The following is a 25,466-nucleotide window of genomic DNA, read 5'->3' as shown; positions in this document are numbered from 1 at the left end:
TACAAGAGCTTTCTGTGCATTAATTTTGTATCCTGCCGCTTTACCAAATTCATTGATTAGCTCTAGTAGTTTTCTGGTAGCATCTTTAGGATTCTCTATGTATAGTATCATGTCATGTGCCAACAGTGACAGTTTTATTTCTTCTTTTCTGATTTCGATTCCTTTTATTTATTTTTCTTCTCTGATTGCTCTGGCTAAAACTTCCCAAACTACGTTGAATAATAGTGGTGAGAGTGGACAACCTTGTCTTGTTCCTGATCTTAGTGGAAATGCATTCAGTTTTTCACCATTGAGAATGATGTTGGCCATGGGCTTGTCATATATGGCCTTTATTATGTTGAAGTAAGTTCCTTCTATGCCTACTTTCTGGAGGGTTTTTAGCATAAATTGGTCTTGAATTTTGTTGAAAGCTTCTTCTGCATCTATTGAGATGATCGTATGGTTTTTCTCCTTCAATGTATTAATATGGTGTATCACATTGATTGATTTGCGTATATTGAAGATTCCTTGCATTCCTGGGATAAACCCCACTTGATCATGGTGTATGATCCTTTTAATGTGCTGCTGGATTCTGTTTGCTAGTATTTTATTGAGGATCTTTGCATTTATGTTCATTAGTGATGTTTGCCTGTAATTTTCTTTTTTTGTGACATCTTTGGTTTTGGTATCAGGCTGATGGTGGCCTCGTAGAATGATTTTGGGAGTGTTCCTCCCTCTGATATATTTTGGAAGAGTTTGAGAAGGATAGGTGTTTGCTCTTCTCTAAATGTTTGATAGAATTCACCTGTGAATCCATCTGGTCCTGGGCTTTTGTTTGTTGGAAGATTTTTAATCACAGTTTCAATTTCAGTGCTCGTGATTGGTCTGTTTATATTTGCTATTTCTTCCTGGTTCAGTCTCGGAAGGTTGTGCTTTTCTAAGAATTTGTCCATTTCTTCCAGGTTGACCATTATTGGCATATAGTTGCTTGTAGTAATCTCACATGATCCTTTGTATTTCTGCAGTGTCAGTTTTTACTTCTCTGATTTCATTTCTAATTCTGTTGATTTGAGTCTTCTCCCTTTTTTCCTGATGAGGTTGCCTAATGGTTTATCAATTTTGTTTATCTTCTCAGAGAACCAGCTTTTAGTTTTATTGATCTTTGCTATTGTTTCCTTCATTTCTTTTTCATTTATTTCTGATGTGATTTTATGATTTCTTTCTTTCTGCTAACTTTGGGGTTTTTTTTTTTTTTGTTCTTCTTTCTCTAATTGCTTTAGGTGTAAGGTTAGGTTGTTTATTTGAGATGTTTCTTGTTTCTTGAGGTAGGATTGTATTGCTATAAACTTCCCTCTTAGAACTGCTTTTACTGCATCATATAGGTTTTGGGTCATTGTGTTTTCATTGTCATTTGTTTCTAGGTATTTTTTGATTTCCTCAGTGATCTCTTGGTTATTTAGTAGTGTATTGTTTAGCCTCCACGTGTTTGTATTTTTTACAGTTTTGTTCCTGTAACTGATATCTAGTCCTATAGTGTTGTGGTCGGAAAAGATACTTGTTAAAATTTCAATTTTCTGAAATTTACTGAAGCTTGATTCGTGACCCAAGATATGATCTATCCTGGAGAATGTTCCATAAGCACTTGAGAAGAACGTGTATTCTGTTGTTTTTGGATGGAATGTCCTATAAATATCAATTAAGTCCATCTTGTTTAATGTGTCATTTAAAGCTTGTGTTTCCTTTTTTATTTTCATTTTGGATGATCTGTCCATTGGGGAAAGTGGGGTGTTAAAGTCTCCTATTATGATTGTGTTACTATCGATTTCCCCTTTTATGGTTGATAGCATTTGCCTTATGTATTGAGGTGCTCCTATGTTGGATGCATAAATATTTACAATTGTTATAACTTCTTCTTGGATTGATCCCTTGATCATTATGTAGTGTCCTTCTTTGTCTCTTGTAATAGTCTTTCTTTCAAAGTCTATTTTGTCTGATATGAGAATTGCTACTCCAGCTTTCTTTTGATTTGCATTTGTGTGGAATATCTTTTTCCATCCCCTCACTTTCAGTCTGTATGTGTCCCTAGGTCTGAAGTGGGTCTCTGTAGAGAGCCTATATATGGCTCTTGTTTTTGTATCTATTCAGCCAGTCTATGTCTTTTGATTGGAGCATTTAATCCATTTAAATTTAAGGTGGTTATGGATATGTATGTTCCTATTACCATTTTCTTAATTGTTTTGGGTTTGTTATTGTAGGTCTTTTCCTTCTCTTGTGTTTCCTGCGTAGAGAAGTTCCTTTAACATTTGTTGTAAAGCTGGTTTTGTGGTGCTGAATTCTCTTAGCTTTTCCTTGTCTGTAAAGGTTTTAATTTCTCCGTTGAATCTGAATGAGATCCTTGCTGGGTAGAGTAATCTTGGTTGTAGGTTTTTCCCTTTCATCATGTTATATATGTCCTGCCACTCCCTTCTGGCTTGCAGAGTTTCTGCTGAACGATCAGTTGCTAACCTTATGGGGATTCCCTTGTATGTTATTTGTTGCCTTTCCCTTGTTGCTTTTAATATTTTTTCTTTGTATTTAATTTTTGATAGTTTGATTAATATGTGTCTTGGCATGTTTCTCCTTGGATTTATCCTCTATGGGACTCTGCGCTTCCTGGACTTGACTGACTATTTCCTTTCCCACATTAGGGAAGTTTTCAAATATAATCTCTTCAAATATTTTCAAGTCCTTTCTTTTTCTCTTCGTCTTCTGGGACCCCTATAATTCGAATGTTGGTGCATTTAATGTTGTCTCAGAGGTCTCTGAGACTGTCCTCAATTCTTTTCATTCTTTTTTCTTTATTCTTCTCTGCAGTAGTTATTTCCACTATTTTGTCTTCCATGTCACTTATTCGTTTTTCTGCCTCAGTTATTCTGCTATTGATTCCTACCAGAGAGTTTTTAATTTCATTTACTGTGTTGTTCATCATTGTTCGTTTGCTCTCTATTTCTTCTAGGTCCTTGTTAAACGTTTCTTCTATTTTCTCCATTCTATTTCCAAGATTTTGGATCATCTTTACATCATTACTCTGAATTCTTTTTCAGGGAGACTGCCTATTTCCTCTTCACTTGTTTGGTCTGGTGGGTTTTCACCTTGCTCCTTCATCTGCTGTGTATTTTTCTGTCTTCTCATTTTGCTTAACTTACTGTGTTTGGGGTCTCCTTTTCACAGGCTGCAGTTCGTAATTCTCATTGTTTTTGGTGTCTGACCCCAGTGGGTAAGTTGTTTCAGTGGGTTGTGTATGCTTCCTGGTGGAGGGGACTGGTGCCTGTGTTCTGATGGATGAGGCTGGATCTTATCTTTCTGGCGGGCAGGATCAGGTCCGGTGGTGTGTTTTGTTGTGTCTATGAACTTATTATGATTTTAGGCATCCTTTCTGCTGATGGGTGTGGTTGTGTTCCTGTCTTGCTAGTTGTTTGGCAGGGGTGTCCAGCACTGGAACTTGCTGGTCGTTGAGTGGAGCTGAGTCTTAGCATTGAGACGGAGATCTCTGGGAGAGCTCTTGCCGATTGATATTACCAGGGGCTGGGAGGTCTCTGGTGGACCAATGTCCTGAACTCGGCTCTCTCACCTCCCAGGCTCAGGCCTGACACCCTGCCAGAGGACCAAGACCAGTTTAGAATTGCCTGGTCCTCGATGAATTCAGCTGGCTGATTGATATGGAACAATTTCTGCTAAAATCAGGAGTGCAGTCCAAATCTTCTGCAGATGTTAGCAGCAGCACCTGCTAGTGTTGGAGGGTCTCATGCAGAGATGGGGGTTGGTTGTGGCTCACCAGGTTACCAAACCAGTTCAGATCCTCTGGGCTTTATTGTCTCAGGGGCCTTTGGCTATTGCTTTGTCTCAGCCCGTTCTCTCAATGAGCTCGGACAGACTCTCACTCCTTATTCTTACACTTTGGAAATCTCTTTCCACCCAGGATTTAGCAGTCACAATAGTGGCTGAGACTAGAGCTACATGTCTAGGTTGGGGTCACAGTGTGTCATCTGCTGATAGGCATGTCACATTAACTTTTCTCCAGTACAGAAACATGCAGTTAATTGAAATCTGTATTTCAGGATTAGATACACCCAGAATTAGATGCCAACTTCTTTTTGTTATGGATTTCCCCTCACCAGGAAAAATGATATTTAGGATAAAGTAGCTTCTAAATTCAGCAAAATGTAGTAAAGAGTAAGTCCTTGAGCCAGACTGCCTGGATTTGAATTCCAGCCCCTCCAGTTACTAACCAGTGGGCAAGTTAATTGCTCTTTACCTGTTTCTCTATCTTTAAAATGAGGGTAATAATAAGGTCTACCTCACAGTATTGCTGTGAATATTAAGTGAGTTAGTATAGTAAAATGCTTAGACAATCCAATCAATTCAATCAACAAGAGCTATGAACTATGTAAAGAAACTTTCAACAAGCTATAGTAATCTTCCCTACAGAGTTATACCAATAAGCTATAAAATTATCTAGATACAGAAAGAATACTGAATTAGGGCTCAGAAGAACCAGTCTTGAGTCCCTGACACTGCCACTAGCTAGCAAATTGGCATTTCTGTGCTTCAGTTTCTTACCCGTAAAAATGAAATAGTAATATTGCCTGGTGGTTACTGAGAAGATTATGGGGCAATGAGTAAGAAGCACCAGGTAAATGGTAACACATTGTACAAATGTAAAAGATTATAATTATCATTGATCATTATTATTTTTCTCATACTTGATTGGGCATCTAGAGATTTTTATAAGATCAAGATATCCTGCCTCCTAGAAAGCAATAGATTATTTTCTTCAACTCTCTTTTCTAGACTTGAAGAAAACATCTTTGTATTTCCTTGTCATTAGAGCATTTGGTCTTCACTTCAATGTACCTGTATAACACTGCATGGCCCAGTTTCCAAGGTCAGAACTTGCCTATCATGACTGGACTTTAGCTTGGCCTATTCAGATGTCTGATCTCTTCAAAAAGTGTTTTCAAATTATAAGGACGGATAAACACTTCTAGGAAGGTCTTCTGTTGATGGTCCATAATGTGTTCATGGCTTCAGACAAAGATTGTGTCCTTTCCTAGCAAAGGTATCTCATTTGAACTTGAACTTCAGTTTTCTCTTGCTTTGGATCTCAGACTCCATTTGCCTCTGGACTCTATGCTCAAAGAGTACAGTTTTGACTTTGTTAATTTATTTCCTTGAGTTATCTGGAAAAGTTAGTCCAATTTTAGCAAAAGCTTTCTTCTGCCAGGTAAATCTTGATATTACCAAAAGCACAATGGCCATGCCAACTAGAAATTACCCTGAATGCCTTGTAGTCTCCATAACTTCATTGCATTCTCCCTCAAACAAAATTTTCTGTTTCTGATTATTTTGCCCCAGATGTACCTGGAGCATACTTTCAAGCTGAATCTCATTTTCTTATTTCCTGTCCATATTTCTACCTTCCCCAGACCCCCTGGATAATTTATCTGTTGCACTAATATTCATAGTTAAAGAAGTATAGACCTGCTCTCTCTTCATTTTTAGGCTCAGGAAATATCTCCAACTATTTTTCAATCATTTGTGGTCCACAGAGAGCCAAAACATGCCTTTTCTGTGGCATGTGTTTATGATTAACTTATATGTAAGTCATTAAATTGGTGTTTCTAAGACATTTCACTTGGCAAGCTACCTCTCTCTCACCCTTCAAATCCCCTCTCAAGTCTTATTTGAGTTGGTATGGAACCACTGCACCCAGGTTCTTTTCAGAGCTAGCAAAACACTTAGAAAAGTTGTCCTAAATGTATCTGAGATCCATTCTGTCCATATTGTAGTTGATACACAACTGCCTGAATGGTTGGCGTCTTACAGTATAGAGACCGATTCAAGAATTTATAATCATTTTATAATCAATTCATAATCATAAATGTGTCCCTTTAGGCCACAGCTGTAATTGTTCCTCAAAATGGGGTATGGCTTCTAATGACTTATTCACCCCAAATTCAAGCTCATTTCAATTTAATTCAGCCAATTTAATAATCTTTCCTTATGCACCTATTATGTGCTAGGCACAGTAAGTCATAATATTCTCTGCCTTAAATTTGTTCATTGTCTAAAAGGAGAGACTGACCTGTGTATTTACAACTATGATAGACAGTATTGGAGAACCAGGTGTAACATAATTAAAGGGCTACTAGAGAACCAGAGTGAGGGATTCCTATTGTGGATATTAACCTGGGAGTAAATTGTTCAAAATAGGACTAGAAAGTGAGGGCAAGTCCAGGTTACAAAAATCCTTGAATGCCATGCTTAGGAGTTGAGGGCAATGGGAATCTAACAAAGGTTTTTGAAGAAGGTGAGTGACATGACTATGTCTATGTCTCTGTCTAATACTGTGGAAGACATACTGGAAGTAGAAGAAACTACAGGCAGGGGAACCATGAGAAGCCCCCTGTGATGACCCAGACAAGAGCTAAAGAGGGACTAAACAATGACAGAGAGACTGGAGTAATGATAGTGGATGTCTTGACTTTGAGAAATATTGCTGAGATGGACTTCAGAGAGCTTAGATACGAGCAGGATATGAAGATTAGGTAGGCTGTGAGTGATCTCTGGGTAAATTACCTAAAGTCCTTAGGCCTCCGTTTCCTCAACAGTAGATTAAAGATAGTATTTCCAGTTCTTTGGTGGTGAGTACACTGTATGGTACACAGAAGTAGAAATACAATAGGGTACACATGAAACTTATACAATGTTATAAACCAATGTTACCTTGATAAAAAATAAATCTAAAATTAAAAGTAACAATTAAAGAAAAATTCCAGTTATTTTAAAGATTAAAAAACATGGTATGAAATGACCTAGTTCCTGGCATATAGCAGGCTCTCATTTTATGGTAGCTCAGAAGATGAAGATGATAATGAGATATATGAAGTAGGATTTCTAGAAAAATTCACCACCCATTCTACTGGGTCTCTGAACCTTTTGTGTATTCTCTTCACAGGTCTTTCACATGTATGCTCTCCATAAACATCTAGTTACTGGCTCATTTTAAAGGCAACCAGTCATTACAGAGATGTGTGGTAGTTAAAGTGATCATTAGCAAAAGGGCCGTGTTTCCTAAAGGGAAACTGAACTGCTAACTAATAATCAGAAACACCTTTAAGACCAGATGTGGATAATTAGCACATTTGTGTCACTGATTCCCTACTCTCATTTGAGACAGCCCAAGTCAGCAGACAATTTTTGACTGTTTATTAGGTACCAACTGTGTACTAGGTGCTAGAGGAGATGTAAGAATCAGTATACTAAGTCCCTACTCTCAAGGAACTTATACTCTAGGAAGGGAAATATGACAAGTTTGCAAAAGACTATGAATATTTATAGACAACATCATACCTACTAAATGCATAAAGGGATACAGATAAAATGTTAATGAAATTTAGAAGCAGGAGAGAAAACATTCACTTAGAAGAATTCAAGAACAGCTCTGAGAAAGAGTTGATTGGTGATATGAAGCTTGAAAGATAACTAGACATTTTTGCTGGATGGAGATGTTAGGGAAGCCAACCATAGGCAATAGAAGAACTCCAATCATGTACTCACACACTCAGTCCCTCTCATTCAACAAACCTTCATTGAATGCCTACTATAGTTGAGGAGCAGAGAGATTACTAAAATAGAGTCTCTATACCCAAAGTTTCACAATCTCTTTCAACTCAAATGTTTCTCCTCTTCTGGGAAAGAAGAAGAAAGAAAGATGAACAGGTGAATTGTAATACAATATTGTCAGTATTTTATAAAGGTCCTTCTGATAGTAACTTTAATTAAATGCTATATGAATTAGAGTTCTCTAGAGAAACAGAACCAATAGGATGTTATGTGTGTATATATATCTCTCTCTCTCTATCTATCTATCTACCTATCTACATACCTACCTACCTACCTGAGAGATTGATTTTAAGTAATTGGCTCACATGATTGTGGAAGCTGGCAAGTCTAAAATCTGTAGGGTAGGCCAGCAGATTGAAGACCTAGGGAAGAGTTATGTTGCAGTTAGAGTTGGAAGGCAGTCCGTTGGCAGAATTCCTTCTTGCTCAGGGGAGGTCAGTTTTGTTTCTATTAAGGTCTTCAACTGATTGGATGAGGCCCACCCACATTATGGAGGACAATCTGCTTTACTTAAAGTCTACTGATTTAAATGTTAATCTCATCTAAAAAAATACCTTAACTGAAATATCTAGAATGTTTGACTAAATATTTGGGTACCACGGCCTAGCCAACTTGACACATAAAATTAACCATCATACTGTATGAAACAAATTGAACAAATTTGGTCCCAGACTTCTGTCAGTCAGATTAACCAGACTGACTGACAGACTGTCACACTTAGATGTAAATTTGAGCTCAGCCAAGAACATATAGGGCCAAGGGGTGGAATTTTGGGAGAGGCCACCAAACTGGTGGCCACCAGCCCTGATTGTCTTGCATGTTCTTGGTGAGTGTGCCAGTCTACAAGGTTTATCTGTATTCTGATAAAGAGCAGTTTATGTAGCTACTCACATAGGCAATAAAATGGGTCAGTGACCACGGTATATAACTACCATGCATGCTTCTGGGGGGAGGAACATTGGTTTGTGTACTGCTTGCTACAATGTTTGCTGCTTGCTCAAAAAGTGCTGGGTCCTTGGTCCTGAATTCCTCAGCTGCAACTCAAACCGAATGCATGGGGAGCATACACATGGGCCCACTGCACTGCCCCTTTGGGACCTGGTGGCCAGAAGACCCAGTGAAAATATGCTAATGTTCATGATGCTTGCTGTGTATGAGTACATAGTCTTTTGTTGCTGACCCAGGAGTCTTGTGTCTTCTGCCTACATCTATGAAGCAGCAAAGGCTAACATACTAGTTTGCAAGCAGGGTAAAATCTCAGGCCCTTCACAGTTCTTGACAGCTGTAGTGATGAGGATGGGGTGCTGACAGTGGCATGATTTTATGGAAGAGGAAGGACAAGGGCTTTGTAGGCCAGGTTTAGGGATATATGAAGCCTTCCCAGGATCTGGTGGTGAACGCTCTCACCCAAGTGGTGGGTGAGGTTGGGGAGTAAGGGTCCCCCAGTGTCCTGCCTATTAATGAACAAAAGTTGAATTAATATTTAGAGGCTGAGCAGTGAGAGGTAGGATTGAAACAAGCCACCAAAATTGTACCATGTCTGTTGTTCACTCTCCCCAGCTGGGTGAGGGAAAGGATATTATCATGACAATGGGGGCAGTGAGTCCTGTTACCCCAACCTAAAGTCAATGTGGCTGAGGTTACTGAACCAAGGGATTCCTAAAGCTGAAATAGGTGATGTCAGTAATGATGACCTTGCCACCCAATATGGGTCTTTGGGTAGACTGAACGTTGGCAGTTCATTTGGTTGAGCTATGAGCAGCTGACACAATGCTCAAAACTGAAAGTAGTTGCTAAGACAATTTTGTAACTGGAGAACATTTTCTTCATGGGACTCATACTCAATTTCAAAATCTACTACAAATCTGCAGTAATCAAGAGAGTGTGGTACTGGCATAAAGAAAGACATTTAGATTAATAGAATAGAATTAAAAGTACAGAAAAAAGCCCTTACATTTATGGTCAATTGATTTTCAACAAGGATGCCAAGACAATTTAATGAGGAAAAAAAATAGTCTTTTCAACAGATGGTGCTGGAACAACTGTATCCACATGCAAAAGGATGAAACTGAATCCCTATCTCACATCATATACAAAAATTAACTCAAAATGGATCAGAGATCTACACGTAAGAGCCAACTATAAAACTCTTAGAAGAAAACATCAGAGTAAATCTTCGTGGCCTTGGATTAGACACAAAAAGCATAAGTGACAAAAAGAAAAATATATACGTTGGATTTTATCAGAATTAGAAACTTTTGTGCTTAAAAGACACTATCAAGAGAATGAAAAGACAACACACAGAATTGGAAATATGTTTGCAAATCACATATCCAATAAAGCATTTGTATTATTAAGAACTCTTACAATCCAACAATAAAAGACAAATAGGCCCCCACTTAAAGAATGGCAAAGAATTTGAATAGACATTTATCCAAAGAAGATTCATAAATGGCCAATAAGCACATGAAAAGATGCTCAACATCATTAGTCATTAGGGAAGAGCAAATCAAAACCATAATGAGATATAAGTCACACTCACTAGGATGGTTATAATCAAAAGACAGACAATAACAAGTGTTGGTGAAGAAGTGGAGAAATTAGAACCCTCATACATGGCTTGTGGGAATAAAAAATGGTGAAGTCACTTTGAAAACAGTTTGGCAGTTCCTCAAAAAGTTAAACACATGACCTAGCAATTTCACTCCAAGGTATATACCAAAGCAAAATGAAAACATATGCCACATAAAAACTTGTACACTTCTGTTTAATAGCAGGATTTTTCATAATAGCCAAAATGTAGAAATAGTTCTAATGTCTGTCAACTGACGAGTAGGTAAATAGAACATGGTATAGCCATACAACAGAATATTATTCAGCAATAGAAGGGAATGAAGTATCGATACATATTACAATACAGATGAGCCTTCAAAACATTATGCTAAGTGAAAAAAGCCAGTCACAAAGGGACACATACTGTATGATCATATTTATATGAAATATCTAGAATAGGCAAATCTACAGAGATAGAAAGTGGATTAGTGGTTGCCAGAGGCTGGGGGAAAAGGAGAATGGGGAGTAATTGCTAATAGGCATGGGGTTTCCTTTTTGGGTGATATTCTAAAATAGATTGTGGTGATGGTTGCACGACTCTATGAATATATTAGTACTAAAACAATTGAACTGTACACTTTTAGAGGGTGAATGTTCTGGTAGGTGAATTTTTACCTCAAAAAGCTGTTCTTTTTAAGATGCCTAACTTAATGTAAATGCAAAGCCTTGCTTACTGGTGTGGAGCTGCTCTCTTCCTCAGCATCCCTGATCCTTCCCTTCCCCTCTATCCCGGTTCTAGCTGTTTTAAGGAGAAAGATGACTAAAGGTAGAATTGAGGTCTCCCTTTCTCCATGAGGACCAAAGACCATATGCGTCCATTCAAGTAAGTTGGGAAACTTTGGGGAGGAAGGAACTCAAACTCTTATGGTTCTTTTAGATACAGGTGCCCAAGTCACCATTCTACCCGTTTCATTGGGGAGGAGCCTCCTGAATTCAACTAATAAGGTTTGGGCAGGGTTTCCAGTAGGAAAAATAAATCTAAAGTGATCTTGTGGGTGAGGCCCTTTGGACCAATTCAATGTCTTGTTTCTGTGGCTTCCAATGTATATTCCCTATAGAATGTGTATTGGCATTGATGTTTTACATGTTTGTGCTGTGAATGCTCATAATATCCAGAGGGGATTCTCCTGATCTAGAAGAGTCACATGTAGAGAAGTAATGAGACATGTATTAGGACATTTACATGTAGTGGGAATATTCACATCTAGTGGGACATGTTAATCACTCCCCAGCCCACCTCCCTATTCTATCTCCAGGTGGTCCCAGGAGGAGAAAGGGAAATCACAGTCTTGATTAAGGTCTAAAAGGCAGCAGGGATATTAAGAGATATAATATCTCAATACTATAGCTCTGTAGGTCCAGAGGAACAGGAACTGGAGACTTATGGTAGATTATCACCAACTGAATTAAGTTGTTACTCCTGCAGGCCCCGCTATTCCAGACATTGTAGCTGCAGCTGAATCCACTGCACAGACTGATGGCACTTGGTATGCTGTCCTGGACATTGACAACACCTTTCCTTTATTTGCCCACAAGGGCAAGGGTCCAGACCAGTTTGCATTCATGGCAAATCTTCAAATATATGTTTGCAGTACTTCTCAGGAGGTACGGTTAATGAAGGGACATTAATTATCTTTTGTCTTTCAGAGCCACCTTGGAACTTTCCTCAGGAAAATGCCCTGCTGTGGCTCTCCCAAACAATCTAATTGACTTCTGGAACTGGATCTGCCATCCATCATCAGATGGCTAAACGTCAGGGGAAGGCTCAGCTCTTGCATTGATGGAAAGGTTTTAAAGCAGCCCCACTTTCAAGGAGGTAGACATATACATAAATAATAATGAGGAAAATGACAGCTGCCATAGGACAGGTAAACTCTGTATCTCTAAAATATAGTCACTATAAGCAGTGAAACTAACCTGCTGTTGCATGAAATTGAAAATTTGTTCCTTTCTTCCTTTGTTCTTTCATTATTCAGTAAAAATGTAAATCTATAAGTCAGTCACTGTTAAATCCCAGGTTTTATCTCTTGAATCATTTTATTTTACCCTGAAGCCAGCTTTTTATTTTGCTTCCTCATTGCCATTTCTATCTGCCTTGACCGCTAGCAGATACGGTTAACCTGAATTCTTAACTTGACAAAGCTGTGGCAGAACCAACCAGAGGGAGGAGATGAAGTAGTAATGAAGAATCACAGAACTCAGAACAACTGGCTCCGTCTTGCTGTGTCCCCTTGAATAAGTTGCTGGACCTCTCTGAGCCTCAGTTTTCTTCTCTGCCAAACAGGATAAGTATATCTGTGCTATCTACCTGCCTTATCAGGGAGCTGGAAAAGCCAGATGATTTAGTGGGTGGAAATAAGCTGTGGAACTTATGGTGGAACATAAAGAATAAATTAAAAGAAGCCAAAGACGAAAGTTATTATACAAGATACTGAATATAGTTGCCTGTGCTATACAGTTAGTCCTTGTTATTTATTTATTTTATATATAGTGGTGTGTATCTGTTAATTCCATACTCCTAATTTATCCCTCCCCCTCCCTTTTCCCTTTTGGTAACCATAAATTGGTTTTTTATGTCTGTGAATCTGTTTCTGTTTTGTAATATGTTGATTTGTTTTTTTTTGATTCCACATATAAGTGATATAATGTTTGTCTTTGTCTGACTTACTTCACTTAGTATGATAATCTCTAGGTCCATCCATGTTGCTGCAAATGATAATATTTCATTCTTTTTTATGGCTGAGTAATATTCCATTGTATACATATACCACATCTTATCCATTCATCTGTTGATGGACACTTAGGTTGCTTCCATATCTTGGCTATTGTGAATAGTGCTGCTATGAACATTGGTGTGCATGTATCTTTTCAAATTAGTTTTCATCTTTTCCAGATATATGCCCAGGAATGGGATTACTGGATCATATGGTAGTTCTATTTTTAGTTTTTTAAGGAACCTCCATACTGTTTTCCATAGTGGCTGCACCAATTTACATTCCCACCAACAGTGTAGGAGGGTTCCCTTTTCTCCACAACCTGTCCAGCATTTATTATTTGTAGACTTTTTGATGATGGCCATTCTGACCAGTGTGAAGTAATATCTCATTGTAGTTTTTTAAAAAAATATTTAAATATTTATTTATTTATTTTGGCTGCACTGGGTCTTAGTTGCAACAGGTGGGATCTTCACTGTGGCATGTGGGGTCTTTAGTTGCAGCATGCGGACTCTTAGTTGCAGCATGTGGGCTTCTTAGTTGCGGCATGTGGACTTCTTAGCTGTGGCATGTGCACTTCTTAGTTGTGACACGTGGGCTTCTTAGTTGCAGCATGCATGTGGGATCTAGTTCTCTGACCAGGGATTGAACCCAGGCCCCCTGCACTGGGAGCATGGAGTCTTACCCACTAGACCAGCAGGGAAGTCCCACCTCATTGTAGTTTTGATTTGCATTTCTCTAATAATTAGAGATGGGGAGCATCCTTTCATGTGCCTACTGGCCATCTGTATGTCTTCTTTGGAGAAATGTCTATTTAGGTCTTCTGCCCATTTTTTGATTGGGTTGTTTGCTTTTCTTTTTTTTTAATATTAAGTTATATGAGGTATCTGTATACTTTGGAAATTAAGCCCTTGTCAGTAGCATCATTTGCAAATATTTTCTCCCAGTCCATAGGTTGTCTTTTTGTTTTGTTATGGTTTCCTTTGCAAAAGCTTATAAGTTTTATTGGGTCCCATTTATTTATTTTTGCTTTTATTTCTTTTGCCTGGGGAGACTGACCTAAGAAAATATTACTACAATTTATGTCCAAGGAATAATTTTCATATATTTAGAATAATGGTCACATTATTATATACTTACTGTCAGGTACTTTCTTAAGCATTCACAAGGACCCTGTGATGTACAAACTATAGGCATCCTCATTATACAGATGATGGAAGATGAGAAAATCTGCCAAATGTGACACAGCAAGTAGACAGTGGAGAGGAATTCACATCCAGATCTGACTCCAGAGCCCAGTCTCTTAAGGACCAAGCTAACTATCTTCTTTTACACAGTGTGCATGCAACACCTGACAATAAACACCTGCCTTCCATATTTCCATTACTAAGTAGTGCTCTGCAGCCCCCAGATTCCCAGTCACTGAGCATCTTTAGAATTCAGTAAGGACTATGATCAGGGAATTGTGAGAGATATAAAGATATGAGAGATGGCTTGTGTTTTCAAGGAGCTTACCGTCAGAGAGAGGAAATTAGATGTACCCCAACAACTCTAATAACGAAAGTGATAACTGCTATAACAGGGTTACAAGAGCCTTGAGAAAAGAGGAATTACTCCCTGTGTGATTTAAAAGTAAAACAGTGTGGTTTAGTTTTATTTTTTAAAGTTTTATTAGTGTCAGTTCAGCTGGGAGGTATGTCTGAAGATACCGGTATAGAAATCTTGACAGTGAATAAGAAAACATCAGAGCTGAAGGGGACCTCAAATGGTCGAGTTCAACACCCACATCTGAGGTGAACCCAGAGTACCCAGTGCCCCAGGATGAATGAGCTAGTGGCAAAAACTGGGATCAGATACAGAACTCCTGGTCTTCCTTCCATCCTAAGGCACTCCTTCCTTCCCACTGTCTAGCAGATGGTGCCCTGGGGCAAGGAGCTTTCTCAGGAACATGTATTCTTCGGGTAACTAATCTTCCAAGTGTCCACTAATGACATCTTGTTGTACAAGCCTTCCCTGACTCTCCCCTCTAGCACTTTCTTTCCAGACAACAGTAATATCTCCTACTTGGAGGTCTGGCTTTGGAGATACTGAGCGAACAAGACAGACCTTAGGGCATCATCTATTAGCTCCCTCTCAAAGGCTCTATGTTCTGCCAACCCAAAGAGATTGTGAACATGGAGAGAAGGAATTTGACTTTTATTTTTTATGTCCCAGAACAACCAAAACAGTGCTTGGCTTTATTGTATGTCACAACACACTAGCATGAAGACATTTAAAAAATGACTGAATTTTTAAACATACACAAAAACAGAATTGCATGACAAACTCCAAAATGTTCATCACCAGCTTCCACAAGTATTGTTATTCTGCCATTCTTGTTTCAGAGCCTGCTGAGAGGTGACAGAGGGTGCACATGGAAATGGCCAGGTCGGTGACAGGGAAACGCAGTAGGCATCAGGCTTGGTCAAGGACCCCAGACGTAGGGGCAGGCAGTGGGATACCATCATTCACACGAAGAGCCAGGAAGCAAAGCAGTTTGCCAAGTGCTGGTGACACAGGTAGGGTCGGGAATCAGGTGTGGGAGCCCGAGATAAATTGTACCCAGCAGTTGGCTGGCTGCCTCTGTGCCTGGTGCATGCTTCAGGGTAGTCTTAGAGACACTGCGCAGCCTCTGATGTGTGACAGAGCCTCTCCTCACTGCAGCCTTTGCGGATGCTGCTTCCTCTGCTAGGACGCTCTGCTCTTCCACCAGCTTCTCCCATGGCTGCTTTCCCAGTGAAGACTTCCTCGGCCACACTTTCCAAAGAGGTATCCTCTCCTCATTATTCTTCAACTTCCTACATACAATTCTGAATTTTGTAATTAATTATGTTAGTGTTAGTTTACTTGTTTATTTTTAGTCTCCCCTGCTAGACTGTAATCTCCAATGAGGGCAGGGATCTTGTCTTCCTCCTTTACCTCTATCTCCTCAGAAACTAGAAAAGTGTCTGACACATAATAGATACTCAATAAATATTTGGCAAATGAATTAATGATAGACAGTTTTAAATTTTTGTTAATATCTTGACTGTTGAAGCACAAGTTGGGTACAAAAGAGTACAGGAAAACGAAAGGGTAATTTTTAATTTAATCAAGGTCAATGGCACCCTGTAACTAAGTGGTTCTCAATTCTGGCTGCACATTAGAATCACTCCGGGAGTTTTAAAAACTACAAACACCTGCCCTCCTCTATAGACAAACTGAATCAGAATCCCTGGGGGGTGGTTCCAAAGCATAGGTATTTTTTTTTAAGCCCTCTTGGTGACTATAATGTGCATAGACTTGAGAATCACTGCTCTAATGAAGAAACACTACAAGGATTTTGACATTAAGATGAAGGCAGTGAATTTGGAGCAGAAGGCAGGTCTGCTCAAGTCAGATTTAGAGTGCGTCAAAATGACGTGTTCTATTCAATCCTTTCAATGCTTAAAACCAAATCAGAGATGAAATAAACAGAGATTGATAATAGTTGAAAGTTAGTGAGTGAAGTACCTAATGACTGATAGATTTTTTAAACTTTATAAATAGTGTAGTGCATTTAAATAAGAATTAAAAACAATATTCTATTTTTAAAGACTTCTGCTTTTATTTAAACAAACAAAAAATCAAAATTGAGTTAGAAAAGACAATGTATTATGTTTGGCTCTCATGGTCACTTCTATCAGAGGCCTATTTCTTGGTTCCTAAATGTCATAACCAGACATCATTGTGCCCTTAATGTTTGTAAATATAATGTTTAAGGTGAAATAACTACAAGTTTGTCATATTTTGGCACTCGCAAAAGATCTTTCCAACCTACCAAAGGCATTCCACTTTTCGTCTCCTTTCATTCTTTTTCTTCCTCCCTCCCTCCCTTCCTCTCTTCCTAGTCAGATTATTTTTAGATAATATTCTAGTGTTTTAGGTGAACCGATGAAGTTAGGTAAGGTGCAGCTTTTCGCATTTCCAGGGCTGGCCTTGCTCCTCCATCATCTGAAGGTTGCTTCGAGGATGGCACACTATGCTCCTAAGCTCAAGCACAGTGAGGCTGCAATTGCTTCTTCTCCCTCTCCCTGATTTATTTAGGTTGCTGCACAACTTACTGTAACTGTAATCCCTCAGTATTGCAATCTGGGAGCAGTATAAATGGTTGACGGTAGAGTGAGATTTTCAGTTGTTGCTTCTCAGTGATTCATATAATGTGCTGTCATTAGCACTTTTTATGTGACATATCATGGTTTCCAGGGCTTATTGGGCCATTTATAAATACCACATGAAGGTATTAGAGCTAGCGTTGCAGTGTGGTTACTGTCTTAATTGCCTTCAGTGGGAAAGGTTGGCAGCATCTTCTCTGGAGGAAAATAAAATGTAATTTTTAGTTTGTCTTTAACCATTTGCAGTCAATTCCTTTCAAGTGCAGGAATCACAGCTTTCCTCTTTTGTTCTTCTAATTCTCCAGTCACTTAATTTTTGCAAAAAAATTTACTTTTCATACTTTAGCTATCATTACTTGGTTGATTTCCAGGTATCTGTATGAATATTCAAATGTATATTATCTTGCCACAGTTATATTCATTATTAATGATAATTACTGATATTACTGACTTACAGAATTTTACAAAGTGACTTTGTAAAATAATAATAGCCGCTGATATTTGTTGAGTGCTTACTATGTGGTAAAAGATACATATACACTGGTTCATTCAATCCTTTCCAACAATGCTCTGAGATAGACACTATTATTGTCTCCATTTTATGAAGGGAAATAGATGATTGTTGAGGTTTAGTAATCCGCCCAGGGACACAGTAGTAAATGACAGAGCTGGGTCTGAAACTCAGGTCAGTCTCATTCCAGTGTCAATACTTTTAAGCATGACATTCAGATACTCCCCACTCCCTGACCCCAGCACAGTTAGCCCCATTTTACAAAGCAGGAAATGAAACTCAAGCAACTGGAACACTGTGGTGCTGCCCTGGAGCCTACATCTTCTGATTCCAGGTGCAGAGCTCTTTCTACTTCCCGAGACAGCTTCCACCAGGGTGAGCTGTTCAACTGCTGACATGTGTCACTTACATCCCATGCGCACCACTCAGGTTGATAAATAAGCAACGGATGAAGACTGGTAGTTAAAAATCAGAGGGGCTTCTCTTTAAAGCATCAAGAGCAAAAGAGCTGCGTGCCTGGTCACATGGTGCAGGTGCAGGCTCTGATCTGAGAGGCCAGGGTTCAGAGGCACAGAGGAGGAAAGAAGCAAGTCATGCCCACTGGGCATGCAGCCCAGGCGCTTCAGCCACTGACATGGAGCCGGCCTGAGTCCCAGTGATTGATCCTGCAGCTGAGGATGTCCTTTTCTCAGCAGCCGCAGGTTCCCACAAAGGAAGGTTGCACATGGAGAAGTCTTTGTCAGGGACTCTAATGAGAGGATTGGGTTTCACATCACAGCTACCCCTAAACAGGTACTCTCTGCTTCTTTCATCTTCCTGATGGCTCCCACGGGAAAGAAAAGAAAGAGAAAGGAAGCTACGCCAAGAAACAGGTCACAGGCTAATTTGGCAAGGTTCTGTACCACCCCTGCCCCACCACCTCCAGGTTTGTAACTTTGAGATTCCTTAGTTTTTACACAGCCTGTGTGGCCAACAGAGAGCGATGGGAAAAGCTTTCCTAAGTAATTTTTCATAATCCATCCACCATGACTCTCTGGAATATTAAAGCCTCTGACCCTTTGTACATGCCATTGCCTCTGTTTGGAAGATTCTCCCCAGACCTCAAACTCTTCTTCCTGTGGCTAGCTTGCCCTTCTCCTTCAAGATCCAGCTCAGGTACTGTCTCCTCCAGAAAGCCTTCCTTGATGCCCCATGCCTGCCCTCTACCCAGGCTGGCATCTGTTCCTCTTCTGTCCTGCTAAAGCACTTCTGCCATAGTCCCTGCTGACTGATCCATCTCCTATCCACACTGTAAGCTCCTTGAGGGCAGGGACACTGTCTCCAGGGTCCAGCACAGTATCGAGCACAAAGCACAAGTGTAATAAAGCACTTACTTCTTTCTAAACACTCTATTTTTTCTTTTAAAAATAGCCTTTTATTTTTCAGATTATGAAATCAATAATGCCGATTGCACCAATTTTTCATACAAAATCCACAAAGAAGAAAATAAAAACTATCTGTAATCCCACCAACCAAAGAAAACCACTTTTAACATTTAGATGTAGTCCCTTCCAGTAATTTTCTATGTGTACACGTACATATGAAATCAGAATCCTACTGTCATATCTAGTTTTCTCAAGGATTATAACAGTATCTTTTGGAGGCAGATAGAGGAGACATTTTTATCACAATTTGAGTGATGAGAAAACTGGAACCCAAAGACACATGTCTAATGGACGGCAGAGCCGGGACTGGAATCTATGAACCTTGTCACAGTACCAGGCTCCTGCTGCTCCCCTGAGGCCTCCTCATTAGGTGGTGCTCTTCTTGCAAGAGAGTGTGCAACATCCAGCATCCATGGGACATGGGTTTGCAACTGGATGTTCTTCCTCAGGAAAGGGACAGATTTAAGCTCATCCTGTTTCCACATCATGGTTGTGTAGTGCATAAGAATCTAATGTTTCAAAGGGAAACAAGGATGGAGCACCTAGGATCTCATCCCTGTGATAGGTTAAGAAGTGGAGCTACGCAGATATCATTAAGATGCACAGTTTCTTTCCAATAGCCAAATGACATCTGAACAGTGATGGCTTGGCTCAGAGCATGTTGCTACAGGAACCACAGCTATAGGTTCAATCCCGTCATAGACTAGTGAGTTTTCTATGACCACTGACTGTATTCCAGAACAACGTACACAGCAAGTGTTCAATAACTGTGCATTGGGCTGAATTGAATGTTTATAGTTATTCATAAGGGGTAGTCAGCAAAAAAGAATGTTGCCAGCAAATATAAATATCCCTACCACTATGCCCAGTATAGAAAAGGCTATCCAATGTGAACTACCTTTCTATTTTATTCTAAGCAAAGGACTAAATTGTAATCCCTCAGACACACACCAGATTGTTAGCTCTACAGATGAGAGAACCAAATCTTATTTATCTTCATGTCCCCAGAACACCTAGCCTAGAGCCAGACACATTTGAAGTGTCAATGTTTTTTGAATTGAATTGTATTTGCTAGGCCGGTGTGGGAGTTAAGAAGATGTTGGCTAGTAATTCACTGTTCCTTTCCTTGAAAGCTCTGTAAATCAAGCTCTTAAAAAAAGCAGCAAGCTAAATTCCAAAACCGTTTCTTAGGAGAAATGCCCATGGCTGGTGGGGTCTGGACTATGTCCACTGAATGTGCAGATCTCTTCTGCACAAACATCCCTTACTCCCAAGAGAGCCCATGACTAGCCGACAGGCTGTGGAGACTCACAAGTTCCCTCCTTCCCAATGGCGAGCAGGTCAGGGGAAAGGGGTGGGAGTCGAGTGATGAAGCACTGCTGGACTAAATGTTCTCCTCTTCCCAGGAGAAGGAAAATCTCACAAGAGGAGGAGAGTTGGCACATTTCTAGAGGAACAGCCAGAAACAACATGGGCTGTAGTTGAAAATGATCTTTTCTCAAGACAAAAAGGACTACCTTCAATATTCTCTCTTACCTTAGATTGGAATGGCCTTGCCAGAGCTGGACTGGAATCCTACAAACTCGAATCAAAAGCTGACTGGGTGGGTGGAGGGGTAATATGGGATATGGGTTGAGGTGCCATTAGGCTAAGACCCGATAACGACAACAACAGAAATAAAACCACTATCTGCCAATAGGATCTTTTCCTGAAATGCACTGAGCTGAATTTGAAGGGACTGTAATAGAAAATACTGATTTTTCTGGGAGGCAACTAAAACATAACTCACTAATGCCCTAAACTCTTAACACTCTTGAAGATTTAATCACAGTGTAAAACCCACAAGTTTTTATTGTCAGTGTTTGGATATCAACTGTACAACTCTCTGAAGTGGCAACAGTATGATCCTAGGTCTGTGACCATTGCACATCTCAGGGGCCTGCTGGCAAGGTCTGTCAGATTGGTGCCCGGGTCTAGCCTAGTAAATTCTTTCCGGGAGACTTAGGGCATACTCTCCCAGCTGCAAAGTTCTCTGCTTATAAGGTACAGAATTTATTAGCCCAAAGAAAGAGAAAAAGAAAGCCTGCTACCTTTTAAAGTGCTTTTACATACAGTTTCTTTACTAGAGCTTGGCATTTCCAGAAATACAGCTGTGCAGAACATTTGAGCCTTTGTACTAAATCAATAGGACTTGTTTGAGCTTCCAATGAACCTCTGTGCCGCTACTACCTATCAACCAAGGTGTCTCACGGTAGCTTTTAAAGAAAGTCACCTGTATTATCGCTCGTTTGGGGAGAACGAAGCCATGAGAACTTGCATCTTTAACCTAACGCATGGCCATGCGAAGGTACATAGAGAGCTGATACGCAATCCAGGTTTGTCCAGCTCCGGAAATCAAACCAGTCTAGTCACCCACAGACCATAGGTTTTCTTCTAGCCTAGGTTTTCTTCTCTCCAGTTCCTCAAGATGCCTGTTCCCATCTCCAGACTCAATTCTGAGACAAACAGTGGCATCAGACCACAGCACAGACACCAAAGAGAGTACTGCAAGAAATAGTGTGGCACGGTGAAAAGAAAATAGCATTTAGAACTGAAAAACTCTGAGTTCCAGCTCTTAATACTTGTCTGACCTTAGATAAGTCACTTAACAACTTGAAAGAACCCTAGTTTCTCTTCAGCAAAATAAGTATAAATAGTCATACTCATCTCACCAGGCTCTCTTCAGAGCAATTATGACAAACTTTTTTATCTTATTTATGTGTTTATATACTTTCCGTTTCTCAGTTCACTTCACTAGACTATAAGCTCCAGGAGTTCAAGGACCTTGTCTTTTTGGCTCGTCACAGTGGCTGTTTGCCAGGAATAGCGATCAGCATATAGTACATGATCAAGAGGAGTGAAAGAGATTTGAATGTGTGAAGGAAGGAATAAAGGAAAGACAGGAGGAAGGAAGGACAGAGTGTCTGGAGTTTTACTGATGTGTGGTATATGAAAGTGGTCTGTAAACTGTTAAGTATTATACACATTATTAAATATACAAATAATATTTGGTGCATTAATTATACCAGGGTGATCTTTTAAAAATGTAAGTTAGATCATGTTACTGCCCTGTAGAAAACCCTCCAATGGCTTTTCATACTACTTACAATAAAAGTCAAACTCCTTTTAGCTTTCAAAGCCCTTCGTGATCTGACCCGGGCTGGCCTCATGTCCAGTCTCCCCCTTCCCTGCCAGGCCCCCAGCACTCTGGTGTTCTTATGTTTCCTCAAACATGCCAACTCTGTTCCTGCCTCGGAGTCTTTGTGCTAGCCCCTCCCCCGGCCTGAAAGCTCTTCTGCAAAAATCTGCATGTCTGGCTCCTTCTTGTCACTGGGCTCTTGGCTTAAATGTCACCTTCTCAGAGAGGTCTTCCTTGTATATACTCTAAAGGAGCCCTCACTGACCCCCTCTTATAGTAATCCACTATCTACTTATTCAGGTATCTACTACTAGTCTCTTCCCCAGTGCCTGATGGTCAATAAATATTTACATTTGTGTGACATTATATTTGTTCAGTGCTTACATTTCATAGATGCTTTTCTAATTATTATTTATTTTATCACCACAAGTTTATGAGCTCAAAAGAAAGAACAAACAAAGGAAACCCCCTATGGTTACAAACTGAAAATTCCCTCTCACTCCTCCATACCCCAGCCCCACATACACTGAGAGAGAGGTATCCTGGCCCTGTGAATAAAAGCAACTGTGCCAGTCAGCTTTAATATTTGTGACTTAATTGGAGTCATGTACAATCAGGGATACAATAATTACTTAGTACTCTAACTAGAGGGATTCTTTTGAGACATGGCAATGGTGCTGTTGGGTGCCAAGATGTTCTCTGTTCTGGGCTTGGAGGCCTGGGTAGTGAGAAGAATAGGGGGGTGGAAATGGGCAGGGGGAAGCAAATGGCAGGAACACTCACTGGTTCCAGTTGGGTTTGTTTACTGTGGACCCCAGGGCAGCAGTAATTCTGTAGGAAGATTACTGGACCAGGGCACAGAAGCAGGTTCTAGGGCTGGCTCTACATGCCCCTCCCCCCCACCCCAGGCTATCATTCCCTCTGTTATATGAGGTGGAACTGGATCATCTCGAAGGGGAATGCCAGCTCTGACATTCTATGGGTTAATGAGAGGACTCTGACCTTTTATCATGACTAAGATGTCTGTGAGAAGGATAACTCATGTAATATTTTTGATAAGCACAGCTTTTCTGGACTAAGTGGGATTTCTTTGATTGGTCAATAAAGTCACTGGACAAACCCAGATCTCTGCTTTTGCCATTCTTCTTTAGCCTTCCCTTTCCTTTGCTTTCCTAGAGAAGGTGATACCCTGGGCAAATCCCCTCATTGTCACAAAGGGATCAGCATCTAGTGTAAGTGTACTTCAGCCACTTTCCAAGGGATGGGTTCCTACTGTATCTGATCTTGGCCAACACTCTCCCATCTGCTTTCAACATGCTGCATCTAACATTAACTAAGTCTCCTATTAGCATTAAAAGAAAACAATCTGGAAAAATTCACTCAAGCAGAGTTCAAACAGGCCACAAGTAGATTTGGAATCTCAACAGCACAAGGTTTGTTAAAATAATAGTGGTAAGTATATAACTACATATAAATGTATATATGTGTATATGCATAAACCCATATGTACATACGTGTGTGTATATATTGGGGTATGTGTGGGAGGTGAAGCCAAGAGTCTGTAAAATGGGTCAAGAATTCTTCTGTTCAATTTATGAAATTAACTGGTAACAGAAGGAGGAGAAAAATTCTACCAGTGTGGAACAAAGCATGATCAAAAGAACGGAAGGACATGGAAAAGGAGTTGGGAACCTTTCTATTACACTTACTGGTAATGGGTTAAAATTCTGGTCCACGAGGTGATTGTATCCATGGTCAAAAAATGAGTGCCGAATCACAACATCAATGCCCCGATTGGCCAGCATTCCTAAAGTGTTCAACCATCTGAAAAGCAGGGGGAAAAAGCTACATCAATACATTTTAAAAATAGCATAAAACAAGCTCTATAAAAATTGGCCAACATACACACATACACACCACCACCCACACCCATCAAATTTACCTAGTACTTTAGAGAAAACTATTTTAAGCATTAAATACACAGATGGAAGAGATCTATAGAGATGATCAAATCTAACCTCTTCATTTTATAAGAAAATAAAGAGGTCCAGAGGAGTAAAATGAATTGCCTTGGTCATAAAATAGCTTGTTGCTAATGACATCTCTTATTCCTATAATACTAACAAATAAAATGAACACCCTAGCCACTTGTAAGCCTAAAGTCATCCCCCTTGACCACAAAACACACAATCACAGAAGCACACACACTATATTTTCCATCACTCAAACTCCCCTGCTTGCACCTATTCACTGTCCATGTACTTTACATATGACGCTAACCCACATACTCCTGTGACCTATGGTCCAGTCATTTGCATCCCTCATATATCACTGTCAGTAGGCAATGCAGTAATAATTTCCCTTGGCACTATAACTAACTATACAGGGATTGGAGTATGCTACCATCACACATATGTTGCAGTGGAGGACCTGCATTGCTCACACACTTATTACATACCCCATCATGCCAAATACCCACTCTCCAGGGCATGCTATCCTTCAAAAATACTGCCCTCATGGTTTTTCTAACACCTACTGCTAACTCTGCCTTCACCATTTACACATTTAACTCATTCATTCATTCATTCATTTGTGAATTGATTTCATTTTCTTTCTTTGTATTCTGAAATGCAAGGAAACTTCCAATTGTAATAATATATGTGTGTAAGAAAGGTGACTTAGAGCTTCAGTCTTCTCAGGGTAAAAGATAAGGCATTTCACAATCTTTCCTAAGAATATATTGTCTGGCTTCACCTATCACGTCTTCTCTCACCCTAAACTTTATTCCCCAGGCTCTAAGCCACATAAAACTACTTTTGGGGGCTTCCCTGGTGGCGCAGTGGTTGAGAATCTGCCTGCTAATGCAGGGGACATGGGTTCGAGCTCTGGTCTGGGAGGATCCCACATGCCGCGGAGCAACTAGGCCCATGAGCCACAACTACTGAGCCTGCGCGTCTGGAGCCTGTGCTCCGCAACAAGAGAGACCGAGATAGTGAGAGGCCCGCGCACCGTGATGAAGAGTGGCCCCCGCTTGCCACAACTAGAGAAAAGCCCACGCACAGAAACAAAGACCCAACACAGCAAAAAATAAATAAATAAATTACTAAACTCCTACCCCCAACATCTTAAAAAAAAAAACAAAACTACTTTTGGCTGCTCTCACATACTTACCTGAGCCTTTTTATATGTTTTAACTTCTCCTTAGAATTT

At 39.9% G+C, this 25,466-nt stretch overlaps 1 protein-coding gene across 2 annotated transcripts in view; it reads right to left on the bottom strand.

The window, feature by feature from the left end:
* The window catches only part of HPSE2 (heparanase 2 (inactive)), a 587,685-nt gene that overhangs the window by 123,473 nt on the left and 438,746 nt on the right, over positions 1 to 25,466 (bottom strand). For both annotated transcript variants that reach the window (XM_030865297.2, XM_030865300.2), the window contains one exon: positions 23,966 to 24,080. In XM_030865297.2, the coding sequence (XP_030721157.1) occupies positions 23,966 to 24,080 (115 nt within the window). The remainder of the gene's footprint in view (positions 1 to 23,965; positions 24,081 to 25,466) is intronic.

The sequence above is a fragment of the Globicephala melas genome, chromosome 16, assembly GCF_963455315.2.
Source record: "Globicephala melas chromosome 16, mGloMel1.2, whole genome shotgun sequence".
Taxonomy (NCBI): domain Eukaryota; kingdom Metazoa; phylum Chordata; class Mammalia; order Artiodactyla; family Delphinidae; genus Globicephala; species Globicephala melas.
The sequence above is the reverse complement of the archived record's forward strand: the minus strand, read 5'-3'. Positions and strand labels throughout refer to the sequence as shown.